Below are 12,811 nucleotides of genomic sequence, written 5' to 3'. Positions count from 1 at the left end.
CTTTTTGTCTATGTATTTAGTATGTGTCCTCCCCAACATTTTTTTCTTTTAAATGCTTTACTTTTTAGAGCAGTTTTAGGTTCACAGCCAAATTGAGCAGAACGTATACAGAATTTCTATATAGTCCTTCTTCCAACATGCATAGTCTTCCCTACTATCAATATATATTTTTTGCTTAATTTTCTCCCCTAAGTTTATGGTTCAGCTTTTTCTAGCCGAAGTTACCATACATTTCTTCTTAGTTTCCAAAATTATTTTGACATCTTAATTATCTCCTATTCTCTCTGTTCTTGTGAATTTATGCTGTTTTTAAAATCCTTTCTGATGTCATTTTAGTGTAGTTTTAGTAAACAGAGCAGATAAAGGTATATATATAATCATTTTAGTCTATAAAATTGTGTGTATATATCTATATGTACACATATATTAACAGGATTATACTACAAAAACTTTTTGACCTGCTTTTTTTCCTTTAACATTATATGAATTATTTTCCATATCAATATGGGCTCTCTACTAGTCTTTTCATGGCTGCATAGTAATTTATTTATTTTAATTACCTTTTTGAAAATAGGTAACATTTATATGGCACAGATCCATTTACCTTATCCATTTATCTCATCATTATTTTGGTGAGGATGAAACTGTATTTTTTTGGTCAGCCAATTATATTTCTCCTTTTGGGACTTAACTGCTCATGTCCTATAGACCTGTCCTTCTAATATTCAATATGCACACAAACCATGATCCCCTGGGGATCTTACTGAAATGCAAATTCTGATGCAGAAAGTGAGGGGTGGGACTTAAGAGTCTCCATCTCTAACCAGCTCTCAGGTCATGCCAGTACAGCAGGTAGTAAGCCTTTTTCTATTTCTTGATCTGTAAGAGAATTTTATATATTAGAAACATCACATTGATGCAAATTCTTTTCTAGGTTATTTGTCTTCTTTGTATGTTAATAGTTTCCTTTTATAACTATTAGGTTTCACTCTTTGGTAACTTTTAATGACCACTTCAACTCTTATTTCTTTTTCCCCTCATTTCCATGTGCTAGCACTGATTCCCTCTGTCATTCTGCCTATGGATTAGTAGAACCAGAAAGCATGTTCTGACACAGGAAGAAGTAAAGCAAAAGTCAGGATTTGGGCTAAGCGATGTTCAGGTTTGCTGTGTACCTTTTCTACCACAGGCAACAGATGCCCTTTATGAGCTATTTATTGGAAACAGGCTCCGAGCAGCTACATTCCGACTCTTTCCTCAGCTTCTCATGACTCTGCTCATCCAGATTCACCACAGCATCAACCTCACCATGTCTGATGTCACCATCCCAAGTGGCCTGTACGGAGAGCAGAAAATGTCTTCAGAGGTCACCCCTTTGTGGTAATACCTGTTGTGATTTCATTACCTTAGCCAACCCTTGCTAAGCTCTGAACACAGTGTTGGACAGAAGAATAGCCAAGATGTGGTTCCCAACTGTGGGGGGAGCTGATGGTCTGCTTACCTCATGAGACAGCAAAATAAAATGCCCAGAAATTATTCCGGGCTCTCATTGGTTATTTTTGGTTTTGCTGGTGCTAAGGCAACCTGCTAAATAATATATGATATCATTCTAGCCCTTTCTTGATAAATCAAGTAGAGATGGCAACAAGCAACACATCCTTAAACCCACCTCCAAAATAGTGCTGATCCATGGTTGAACAATACTTCCTTTCTGCTTTTTTGCATGAAAAGTTGTTTTTATTTCTCCGTTTCTCTGTAGAAATGTCTTGGTGTCACTGTGGATTTCTTTCAGAGGATGTGCTATACAATGTAGAATATTTAAGAACACCTGAGTAAGAGTCAGGAGAACTGAATTCTCATTCATCGATTTAACTAGCTGTTTTTTGTGGGCAAATCTTTCTGTTGTTTTGTGCCTTAGTTTCCTTAGATGTAAATAACATTAGGTGCTCTCCGAGGACCCTTATAGCTTTAAGATTCTTTGATGTTATGTCCAGGATACTGGTTCAGTAAGTAGTTTTAAAAAGCAGTGGAGGTAAATTTTATGGGGTAGCAGTGGATATCAGATCAGCAGCCTATACCATATATTTTCTCATAGATTTCTTTCCAAACTCCCAGAAAAGCAAAATCTGTTTAGATTTCTTTATGCTAAGAATTTTCTCAGAAGGGCCTTTCAAGTTATTGGCACATTAAGAGTCTTAAGGGAAATCTAGAAAGGAGAAAGGAGAGAATCACTAGCTAGTAGCTGTCAGTTCATGACCCTCCTCAGTGAGAACAGGGTGGTTGTGTGCTGGTCAGTGGAGAGATCCTTTCTCTTCACTCACTTGTACTGTTTTTGTGGAATTTAGTTTTGCCATGCAGGCTACAAAGACACTCCTCCTCAGAACATGGTGCTGGCATGAATTCAACATCATGGAAAAGAATAAAGGATGGGTCTTCCTAGAAGGAGAAGATTGCCATCTTCAGGGAGTATCTCTCCTTGCCAAGTAAGGCTTCCTTGCATGCATTATCCCCACCTGCTCTAAATCAGTATTGGTTTGGGTATTTTTTTCCCTTTTAGTTGTCATAATAATCTTCTCATCGAAGAGTGTACAAATAAACATAATGCCAGGAAGATTTTTCAGGGATCCTGGCCCTGTCATACCTTCCTGTATACCTGAGGTCAGGCAAAACTTTAAAGGATCCCCAACCCTGGGCACAGTGCCCTCTGGACAAGAGCATCTCTAAGAGCTGTTCTCTCGGTGTTCTGTTTTGCAGTGCACTGCTGGAAAAAAATCATGTCCTTGCACATAAGATTATGTACCTGTTAGTCCCTTTTCTTAACCGAGGGGATGACAAACATAAACTCACATCTGCAGGCTTTTTCGTGGAGGTAAGACCTCTTCTTTGGAAGTTGGATTCAGGAAGCTTATAGAACAGCAGTACTTGCCTTCCTAGGTTCTAACCAACTTGCTGTTAGATGGGGATGCATTTCAGACATGAGATAGAAATAATTTCAGATTCAAGCCTATTGAATTGCTTCTGCCTACATTCGTTATTCTTTGTTCCTCGTGTACCTGCAGTGTAAGCATCACCCTGTAATGTACGTGTTATGGAGTAGAGGTTTCAAAGGAAAATATATATTTTGGTGTTGGTGGGAAGGTGGCTTCTTTCATGAAAAAGGATTTAAATGTAACTTGTTTATTTCTTTGTTCTTGCAGCTTCTCCAGAGTCCTTTGGCTAGGAGATTGCCCAGCATATACTCTGTTGCCCGCTTGAAAGACTGGCTACATCATGAAAATACTATTTTTAAAGTTCTTGCCCTGAGAGGACTGTATTATCTTATGAGACACCAGGAGATGGTAGGATGGAACCCCAGACCACTGATTCTTAAGTCAGAGAGCTTTAGATTTATCACTTGAGTTTATTTTATTTAAAAATATATGTATCTAGGGCCTCCCCGGTGGCGCAGTGGTTGAGCGCTGGGTTGCGAAGCTGCCCGTAGCCTCTGCAGTGCCGGTTCGATCTCCGGCTGCTCCCCGGCCAACGGAGGAGGGTACCACATGGAGCGCAGACCTCTCCTGCCTCCCGCTGCTCCCCTCAGCAGTGTACTTCGGTCCTTCTGCCTGCTCTGCTCCCCGCTCTGGCTCTGGTGAATTCTCTCACCCTCCGCGCTTCTGACTGTACCCAGTGCATGTATAAACAAACAAACAAACAAACAAACAAATAAATGAATGAATAAAATACATGCCTCTTAAAAAAAAAAGAGTTAAAAAATAAAAATAAAAATATATGTATCTATCTGCAACAAAAATGGCAAGATTAATAAGTTAATTCTGGTTGGATACATGAATATTTGTTCATATAATATGCCTTATTCTATTTACATTTTACATTAATGTTTTAAGCTCTAAAACCATGAGCTTCTTTTTTTTTCCAAAGATTTATTTATTTATACATATAAGAACTGGGGTACAGGCCAGAGGTGCAGGGGGTGAGAGGATTCACCAGAGACAGTGGGGAACAGAACAGGCAGACTGACTGAAATACACTGCTGAGGGGAGCAAAGGGCGAGACAGGAGAGGTCTGCTTGCACCATGTGGGCAGCTCCCTGGCTGGGCATTGAACTCCTGCTGCAATGGCTGCGGATCGCTTCACAGTGCTGTGCTTAATCCCTTGCACCACCAGGGAGGCCTTAAAACCCTGAGCTTCTTTGGAGGGTTTTGATAAGAGCAGAATCCCATAAGTTAATTTCTTCTTAAATTCCTACAAAGGAATCTTTTAACTTTTGTTTGGATACCTTCCATGTTGGGGAACTTACTGTGACCTGATTTGGCCATATTTCACTTTCTCTTATTGTTAGGAGAGCAATTCCTTACATTAAGCCCAAACCCATCTCCCTGGACTGTCCCTACATCTGGTTTGTGAAGCAGCTCACAACAGTCCTCTCCCACTTTACATATTAGCCCTGCCAATACTGAGAGAGAGCAGTCACGCCCTCTTTACTTCTCTGCTCTTGACTGCCAGCATGACCAAAAATTCAACAAACATCAGGTGCTGAGTAAAAAAAGGTGGGACTCCCTACTCCAGCTCGAGTGCTGTTAGAAGAGGTGATAATGAGATCCCTTTTTGGCATACAGAGGGAAGACATCAGAAGCCTGTTGCCGAGCATCTTAGACCTCCTGCATGAAACCAATGAGAAGATAGTCTTGCTGGCCATCCAGATACTGCTGCAGTTCGTCAGCACAATGGATTTCACCACCCTGACTGACATGATGAGGACTCTCTTCTCCTTATTTGGTGATGTAAGACCCTGAGAGAGGAGACATTTTCCTAGGAGAGAGTAATTAGCATAATAGCAAGTAAAAGTCGTAATAGTAATAAATATACTCTGTTTGATATGGTGCCTTTTACATTTATAGCACTTTAACTTTCTTAAGACCCTTCTAAGAAAGAAAATATCAAAATCAACAAACAACTATGAACCAGAGACACTCTATGGGGGGTAGGGGGCGGGGAAAGGAGGGATTGGGGACAAAATAAGGGCGTTGTAATTGTATGGGGAATATAAAAATAAAATTTAAATTAAAAACAAGACCCTTCTAGGTAACCAGTGATGTTGGTAGGGTTGGTGTTATTGCCATATTTCAGATTAAAAAAAAAAAAAAACGAGACATAGAGACTTGCCAAAGATGTAATCCAGCTTTATGAGATAGGGAGTATGTCTAGGAAAAAGCATTGTCTTTCCTCTCAAGGAACAATCAGAACTGGGTCAAGATGGTAAACTGTACATATATTCATTCCTCTCCCAAATCCCAAAGATTTTTTTTTTTATTTATACAATAGCAGGGGTACAGGCCAGAGGCGCGGGAGGATGAGAGTAGGGAGCAGAATAGGCAGACAGACCGAAAGCACTGCTGAGGGGAGCAGCGGACGTGACAGGAGAGGTCTGCAGTGCCATGTGGGAATCTCCCTGGCCAGGCTGGAATTGATCCAGTGCTACAGAGGCTGTGGACAGCTTCACAGCGCTGAGCTCAACCCACTGCGCCACCAGGGAGGCCCAAATCCCAAAGATTTTTCAAAAATGTATGGAGCACAATGAACTACATCCTTGAAAGGTTCAAACTTGCGAAGACTGATATTTTGAATTTGGTGTGGATGGTTATACCACTACAAGGCACGAGCTGTGGTAATTACAGGTGGAACTGTGCCCACATTTCATTTGTAGAAGGGGGTGAACAACACAGAATGCTCAAGCAGCAGGTCTTACTGTCTCCAAGTTGATTTGGTGTCTTGCCCTCAACACCCTATTGCTGATAGCCTCGTGCTAAGACTAGTGTTTCATCCCACACAGAGCTCATGTCGAGCATGAACATTTTCAGTGACTGGCTTCCCTCTGGATACTCTCCTCACAGGTGAGACCTGATGTTCATCGTTTCTCCATGACCCTCTTTGGAGCTTCCATAAAGTCTGTGAAATACGCAGATAAGAAAGGTGCAGAGAACCAAGTCCTGGACAGCTTAATCCCACTGCTGCTATATTCTCAGGATGAAAATGATACTATAGCTGAGGTAATGCCTACTGTCACTTGCTTTCAGCCCTGAAAAGCTTCAAATCCAATGCCAAATCTGCACATAAGAGTTCATATCTATGATGGCAGGGACTCTGTGAAACCATCTTTATTTCCTACTTCCTCTTGTACAGTCTTCATTTCAATTATCTTGCTTGAATGAAATTGTATGAAAAATCTCACTCCTTGTTGGTGTACAGCAAATGACTGCCCTTTGTGGGTAAGAACAATATATTATAACTTTATATAACTCTGCCCCAATGATCAGCCTAATAGAGCTTTAAATATAGTACCCATTTCAAAAAACTTTTGTTGATGACAATGTTAATCTTCTATTAGCTATTTTCTTTCATTTTTAAGAAATGTCTTATGGCCTTAAGATTAAGGTGGGTCCTGACACCTTGTTATAAAGAAAGTTTTATGACCTTGTAGCCATAAATATAAAATATTTCAGGTGCCAATAAAGTATTGAGCAGAACTTCCCAACCAAGTGATGGTGAAGTTTGCTCTGTGCCCTGTAGGGGTTACAGATGTGTGGAGGTATTGATACCACACCAGTGCCTCTGTCAGCCCTTGACAGTCAGGCAACTGTAGAGCAGCTGAGACCCTGGGCTGAGCTCCAGTTCATTTATTTTCACTGCTATAGAGAATTCCATCATGTGAATATTCTATAACATATCAACTTGTCCTATTTCTAGATATTTAGATTATTTTCAATTTTTTCATTATTGCAATGCTGCTACGGATATTCTAGTACATATTTCCTTGGATATGTATGTAAGAGTTGAAGGCCATAAACCCAGAAGTGAAACATCTATCTCTAGAGCATGGGGTCTTGGGAACTCCTGCCCAAATCTCTGTTCTGAGTATTAGTCCTGGTAGCTCTCACTTATGCCCTGGAGCAATGATTTCTACATCCTCCCAGATACTTGAAGGTTTTATGGATCCACATTAGGGACTAATTGGGGATGCTGAAGAAGGGCGGAATTCTGGCTCCTTTCCACCCCTCTCCTCGCTTCAACCAGGATTATTCTGAGTTTATCAGCTTTTCATATTGGATTTAGTATTAGTTTTATTTCAAAAAAGTTTACCCCAGTTAAGAAATGTTTGAAAATGCCCACCTATGTTCATCTTTTTCACAGGAGAGTAGGCAAGTCCTAACTATATGTGCCCAGTTCCTGAAGTGGAAGCTGCCACAGGAAGTGTACTCCAAAGACCCCTGGTATATCAGACCTAATGAAGTTGGAAAAATCTGCACATTCATTGTATGTGGGCTATAATGATTTCATGATTTAAACTTTAGTAAGCTGATGTACTGATTTTTATCAGACAAGGATTGTAAATGGAGGAACATAAATAAAAGAAGCATTTCCCATCTCTTTTTACATCAATAGTTGATATCTATGAACTGTTTTGAACTGTAAAGCTGTTTTTCTACATTTTCTCCCAAGTCACAAATTCACTTTCTATTATTACCTTTCCTCATAAAAAAGACTGGTAAACTCTTAGATTCTGGAGACTCTAATGTGAGCCAGAGTTTTCAGGATCAGGCTGATAATACATGCTCAAAAATTACTTATGACTCAATTGAAATAGTGTTTTGTATTGCCTTTACAGTGATCTCTAATCCTTCCCTCTGATATCTTGGATGGTTTTACCCTTCATCAGACCATGTTCAGAGAACTCAAGCAAGGTCTGCCATGCTGTTGTAGGCCATGCAGCATGAAGGCAACATGCCAGTGACTCTGCCAAGACTTCGATGGCATCCTTTCTCTTTAAAATTTGACAAGGATACTGTGGCCAATCTCAGAGCCAGGCTTGGGCCAGGCAGCTACAGAGAGTCCTAGGAAGTTTTCTTTTTTTTTCCCCAGGAGGTTTTCTAGACAACTATCTCTAGAACCAGTCTCTACTATCAAGACCCTAGGAGTGACTATTCTCAGGCATCTTCCATATATGTGGCCTATTTAGGACCCAATATGAGTTCCTCTAGTAGGCTAGGACGCCCCGTAGTACCCTAGTATTAGGCTTCCCACTGGGGATTTTCTCTCTAACCTCTAACCAAAGTGATGCACTGATGACAGTATTTAGAGAGGAACATGGCCAGGATTAAAACTTCCTCAGGAGAAATAAAACCTCCATGGAAAATTAAATAGAAACTCAAGGAGTACCAGCAGAATGCTCAGGGCAGGCAGGAGCTGTCAGGGAAGAATTAATAGGGAGGCAGAGCTCACAGAGCAGGAAAAGTGTATCTCTTATATACAGAGAAGTGAAGACGGCTTTAAAGGCACTCCATGCACAGTATGCAGCATGAGTGTGTATGAAGCAGGTGTACTCGGGATTTAGCTTTGTTGAGGGGCTTATTGTTGTGGCATAATATTCACTGGGCAACTATAGTTACTTTAAGCCCTGTACTCTATATGTATTTCTACCATAGACCCTAACTCTGGAAACTATGATGAGACTGATATAAATAGTGCTGTTTGCGACTTTACACTCTTTTTTCCCCACTTAGGGAAAGAAATGCCAGGGGAAAGTTAACATCCTAGCTCAAACATTGATGTTCTCCAAGAATACAAAACTCCCCATCAGAAGAACAGCAGTCTTGTTTGTAGGTACAGAGAAAATCCTTTCATTCCTACAGTCACTTTTATCCTGTACTTTACCAAATTGTGTTGTTGAGTATCCCCTTCTTTATGAAGATGACCTTGAAAATACTTCTTTGGAGAAAGGGTTATATTATCTATAGTAAACAATCAGGTGCTTGGAAGTTGGGTTTTTGGAATCAGTCTATCAAAAGGTAAATTCTGCCAGCTGAAGCCAGATCACAGACTCACTGACTTTATCCTGCATCTAGGGCTTTTGTCACAATACATGGATCACAGTGAACTCAGGATGAAGGGTACTGGCTGGATAGAGAATGGTAAGTGATAACATCACTGGGGCTGGGGTGCCTCATATTTTGAAAGGTGTCTGAGACACAGTGATGGTAGGTAGACGCTGTGGCAGAGTTAAGACTCTGAGATCCAGAAAATCTGACTTTCGCAGTAAGAAAGCCCTTGGAAACTTCAACTGAATGATAAGCTCATCCCAGTCCAGTTCTCCCTTTAGGAAAGAACAGGACCCTATTTGTGTGAAAACAGGCTTAACATGTTGAGTGTTCCAGGAACAATTCCTGGACTTCCTCGGGAAATAAGATGTTACCCAGATACACTCTTTTTTTTTTATTTATTTATACAAGAACTGGGGTACAGGCCAGATGCTCGGGAGGGTGAGAGGACTCACCAGAGATGGAGCAGGGAACAGAACAGACAGAATGATGAAATACACTGCTGAGGGGAGCAGCGGGCAAGACAGGAGAGGTCTGCTCACCATGTGTGTTGCTCCGAGGTCGGCAGGGACTGAACCGGCACTGCAGAGACTGCAGACAGCTTCACAGTGCTGTGCTCAACCACCTGCGCCACCAGGGGATGCCCCCAAATACACTTTTTTTTTTAAAAGATTTATTTATTTATTTATACAAGCACTGGGTACAGTCAGAAGCGTGGGAGGGTGAGAGAATTCAGCAGAGCCAGAGCGGGGAGCAGAACAGGCAGAAGGACCGAGATACACTGCTGAGGGGAGCAGCGGGTGGCAGGAGAGGTCAGCGTGCCATGTGGGACCCTCCTCCGGTGGCCGGGGAGCAGCCGGGGATCGAACCGGCGCTGCAGAGGCTGCAGGCAGCTTCGCAACCCAGCACTCAACCGCTGCGCCACCGGGGAGGCCCACCCAAATACACTCTTAATTAATTTTGCTGACACCTTACAAGTATCACAGGTGCAGCACTGTTTTCTATAGGTGTTTGTCCTTATAGACATGTCCTTATAGTAGGACGTGGTAATAGAGATGTTTTATAGTTGTATAAGGTAATATCATGCAAATGGCTTTTTGAACTGTCATTGAGTGAAAATTTTCTATAATTATACAACTTTGAGGATGTGGTATTCAAAGAATTATACCCACTGAAGAAGTAGTGGATCTCAAATATGTATATAAGATTATATATACATAGATTGGGGTGAACCATATGAAATTGCTGTTCTTCAGAACAAAAAAATCAGCTGTTTCATGTGTTTTAACCTATTGAAATAATGCCACCCTCTTCATTCTCTAACAGTGGCCTATCTGTCTTAAAAATAGGTAAAATAGAGCCTCCCTGGTAGCGCAGGGGTTAAGTCTCAGCTCTATCACTTTTTGCCAGCCACTGCAGCATGAGTTTTATCCCCAGCCAGGGAGCTAACCCACATGGCGCACTCTCTCCTATGTATTCTGTAGAATACGTAGACATCTTAACATAAGAACAGAAAGACACTAAAGTCTAGTGATGTATTATTCCATTTTGGAAATAACTGATAAATTAAAAGCTAAAATGTTCCTTAAAAAATTAAAAGTTCTAATTTATGAAGCGGTTTTGAACATTTTTGAGACCTTAGAGAATTAAAATAAAATAATTAAAAATTAAAAAGGGAGTCCATCCTAAGTATAATTACAAAGACAGATCCATAAAACAAAAGACTGATAGTTTTGTTTAGATAAAAATTTTAAAAGCCAACTTTTTTTTAGATGTATTTATTTATGCATAAAGAACTGGGGTACAGGCCAGAGGTTCAGGGGTGAGAGGATTCACCAGACAGTGGGGAACAGAACAGGAAGACTGACTGAAATACACTGCTGAGAGGAGCAGCAGGCGAGACAGGAGAGATTTGCTGCGCCATGTGGGTTGCTCCCTGGCTGGCCGGGAATAGAACTTGTGCTGCAGAGGCTGCAGATACTTTCACAGTGCTGTGCCTCACCCCTTGTGCCACCAGGGAGGCCCTAAAAACCAACTTTGTTAAAAAAAAAGGAAACAGAAAAAACTGAAGAGTAAACAGGAAATCTGAGGGGATGTATTTGCAATATGATAATATCCTTAAACAATATCCTTAAATTCTTTGCGTTCTCAAAAGAAAGTATCCATGAAAAATATTTTAGAAAAAAAATTTATAATATAGTGGATAAATGATGATGCTATATTAAGGCAAGCAATTATTAGATAATATGTATAATATGGTTCCATTTGGACAAAAGATAAAAGTATACATGTGTAAATAAATGAATAAAAAACAGGCCAGAAAAATAGCAATGACTTTCTCTGATAGTAGGATTATAGTGATTTTTTTCTTCTAGTGCTTAGTATGTATTGTCCTAATTTTCTACACAATGAACATGTATTTCTTTTGGAATAAGAAAACAACAACTAAGTATTTTAAGAACAGTTTAAAGGGAATGATGATATGAGAGTACCCTCCAGGACTAACACAGAAACTTAGGAATTAGCAGTATTAAATATGACCTAACAGGTCCAGATAATTTGACTTTATGTACAGTAGTTGGGAATATGATTATTGTAAAAGAGTAAAATATTTGGCAACTGAGGAGCATGTTTTCTAAGTCAAAATTAGAATTGGCCTACACACATATAAGCTTTCAAGCAGAGGTTTGGAAAAAGTTAGCCCTTCATCTCTTTTGCTGTAGGTTGTTGGCTGTTTAGCCTGTGGCCTGAAGATCATTTCCATAGATTTTTTTACCTCCAACCTGGATTTTCTTTCCCCTTAGATCTGAAAGAGCTGCTATATGACCCTGAGCCCTCTCTGCGTGTCATTGCTTCCCAGGCTCTGTTCCGAATCCAGAAGATGCAGACTGAACCAAGTCCTGGGCCGACAGTTTGTTGGTTGAGGAAGCTCCTGGGCTGTCTTCCTACCTAGAAATGCAAGTTAAGCAATGTCAGGTAAAAACGAATCCTTTCAGAAACCACAGAAGCAACCAGTGCGGCTTTTTGGGGTTTTTTCCAGCTTCAAGCAATGCCAGCAGCAAACTACTTCTTCCCATTTAATTACCTCAGAACATTTAAGGAATGAGAATATACAAAGGGGGGCAGCTCTTGTTTTCAGTTTTCAGAAATAGTGAAAATGTAGTGAATTTTTGAGGCATACCAGAATATCCATATTCTTGTCTCGTTAAACCAGTCCCACTCCAGTATTCTAAATAAATGTTAATGTTGCAGTGTTAGTATTGTTGGGTCTTTTGTCAAGGCCCACTCTACTTATCAGAAGCTCTAAGAATTAAGAAACAATCTGTTGTTATAGTTTCGTATAAGTGATCTATTTATTTTTTTAAAGATTTATTTTCTTTATACAAGAGCTGAGGTACAGGCCAGATGCGCGGGAGGGTAAGAGGATTCACCAGAGACAGAGTGGGGAACAGAACTGGCAGACTGATGAAATACACTGCAGAGGGGAGCAGTGGGCGAGACAGGAGAGGTCTGTCGCGCCATGTGGGACACTTGCTGGCCAGCCGGGATCGAACCGGCGCTGCAGAGGCTGCGGACAGCTTCACAACGCTGCGCTCAACTGCCTGCACCACCAGGGAGGCCGATAAGGGATTTATTTTTATAAATCCTTTATGACCTTTCTCTTTCCTTTTCCATTTCTCTTAAAAATCCTAAAGCCAGACAGCCACCCTCCTGCCCTCCTGGGCCTTTGCAGGTGCTCCTTGTCACTGACCTTCTCCCTTTCCAGGGCAGCAGCGGCAGCTCTCCTCCCAGGGCTGCTGGCCTGTGACAATGCAGGACTCTCTCTTAACAAACCTGTCCCTTTCAGGGGCAGCTCTTTCTGCCTGCTTGTGTCTGTGCAAGTGTCCTTTACTCTTCTCTCCCTTTTAATAATAAACCTGCCCTTTTGGATATTAAAA

General features: G+C 40.9%; 1 protein-coding gene across 1 annotated transcript in view; it reads left to right on the top strand.

The window, feature by feature from the left end:
* Positions 1 to 11,918, top strand: part of MROH8 (maestro heat like repeat family member 8) — a gene marked incomplete at its 5' end in the record, with an annotated part of 54,641 nt that extends 42,723 nt beyond the window's left edge. Inside the window, 10 exons of the mRNA XM_084246669.1 lie at positions 1,190 to 1,380; positions 2,346 to 2,483; positions 2,755 to 2,869; positions 3,198 to 3,338; positions 4,617 to 4,781; positions 5,892 to 6,047; positions 7,189 to 7,311; positions 8,559 to 8,658; positions 8,901 to 8,966; positions 11,597 to 11,918. Of these exons, the coding sequence (XP_084102795.1) occupies positions 1,190 to 1,380; positions 2,346 to 2,483; positions 2,755 to 2,869; positions 3,198 to 3,338; positions 4,617 to 4,781; positions 5,892 to 6,047; positions 7,189 to 7,311; positions 8,559 to 8,658; positions 8,901 to 8,966; positions 11,597 to 11,826 (1,425 nt within the window). The 3' untranslated portion in view covers positions 11,827 to 11,918. The remainder of the gene's footprint in view (positions 1 to 1,189; positions 1,381 to 2,345; positions 2,484 to 2,754; positions 2,870 to 3,197; positions 3,339 to 4,616; positions 4,782 to 5,891; positions 6,048 to 7,188; positions 7,312 to 8,558; positions 8,659 to 8,900; positions 8,967 to 11,596) is intronic.
* Between the last annotated feature and the right edge of the window lie 893 nt (positions 11,919 to 12,811).

This window comes from Talpa europaea (assembly GCF_964194135.1).
Source record: "Talpa europaea genome assembly, chromosome: 11".
In the NCBI taxonomy this organism is placed as follows: domain Eukaryota; kingdom Metazoa; phylum Chordata; class Mammalia; order Eulipotyphla; family Talpidae; genus Talpa; species Talpa europaea.
The sequence above is the reverse complement of the archived record's forward strand: the minus strand, read 5'-3'. Positions and strand labels throughout refer to the sequence as shown.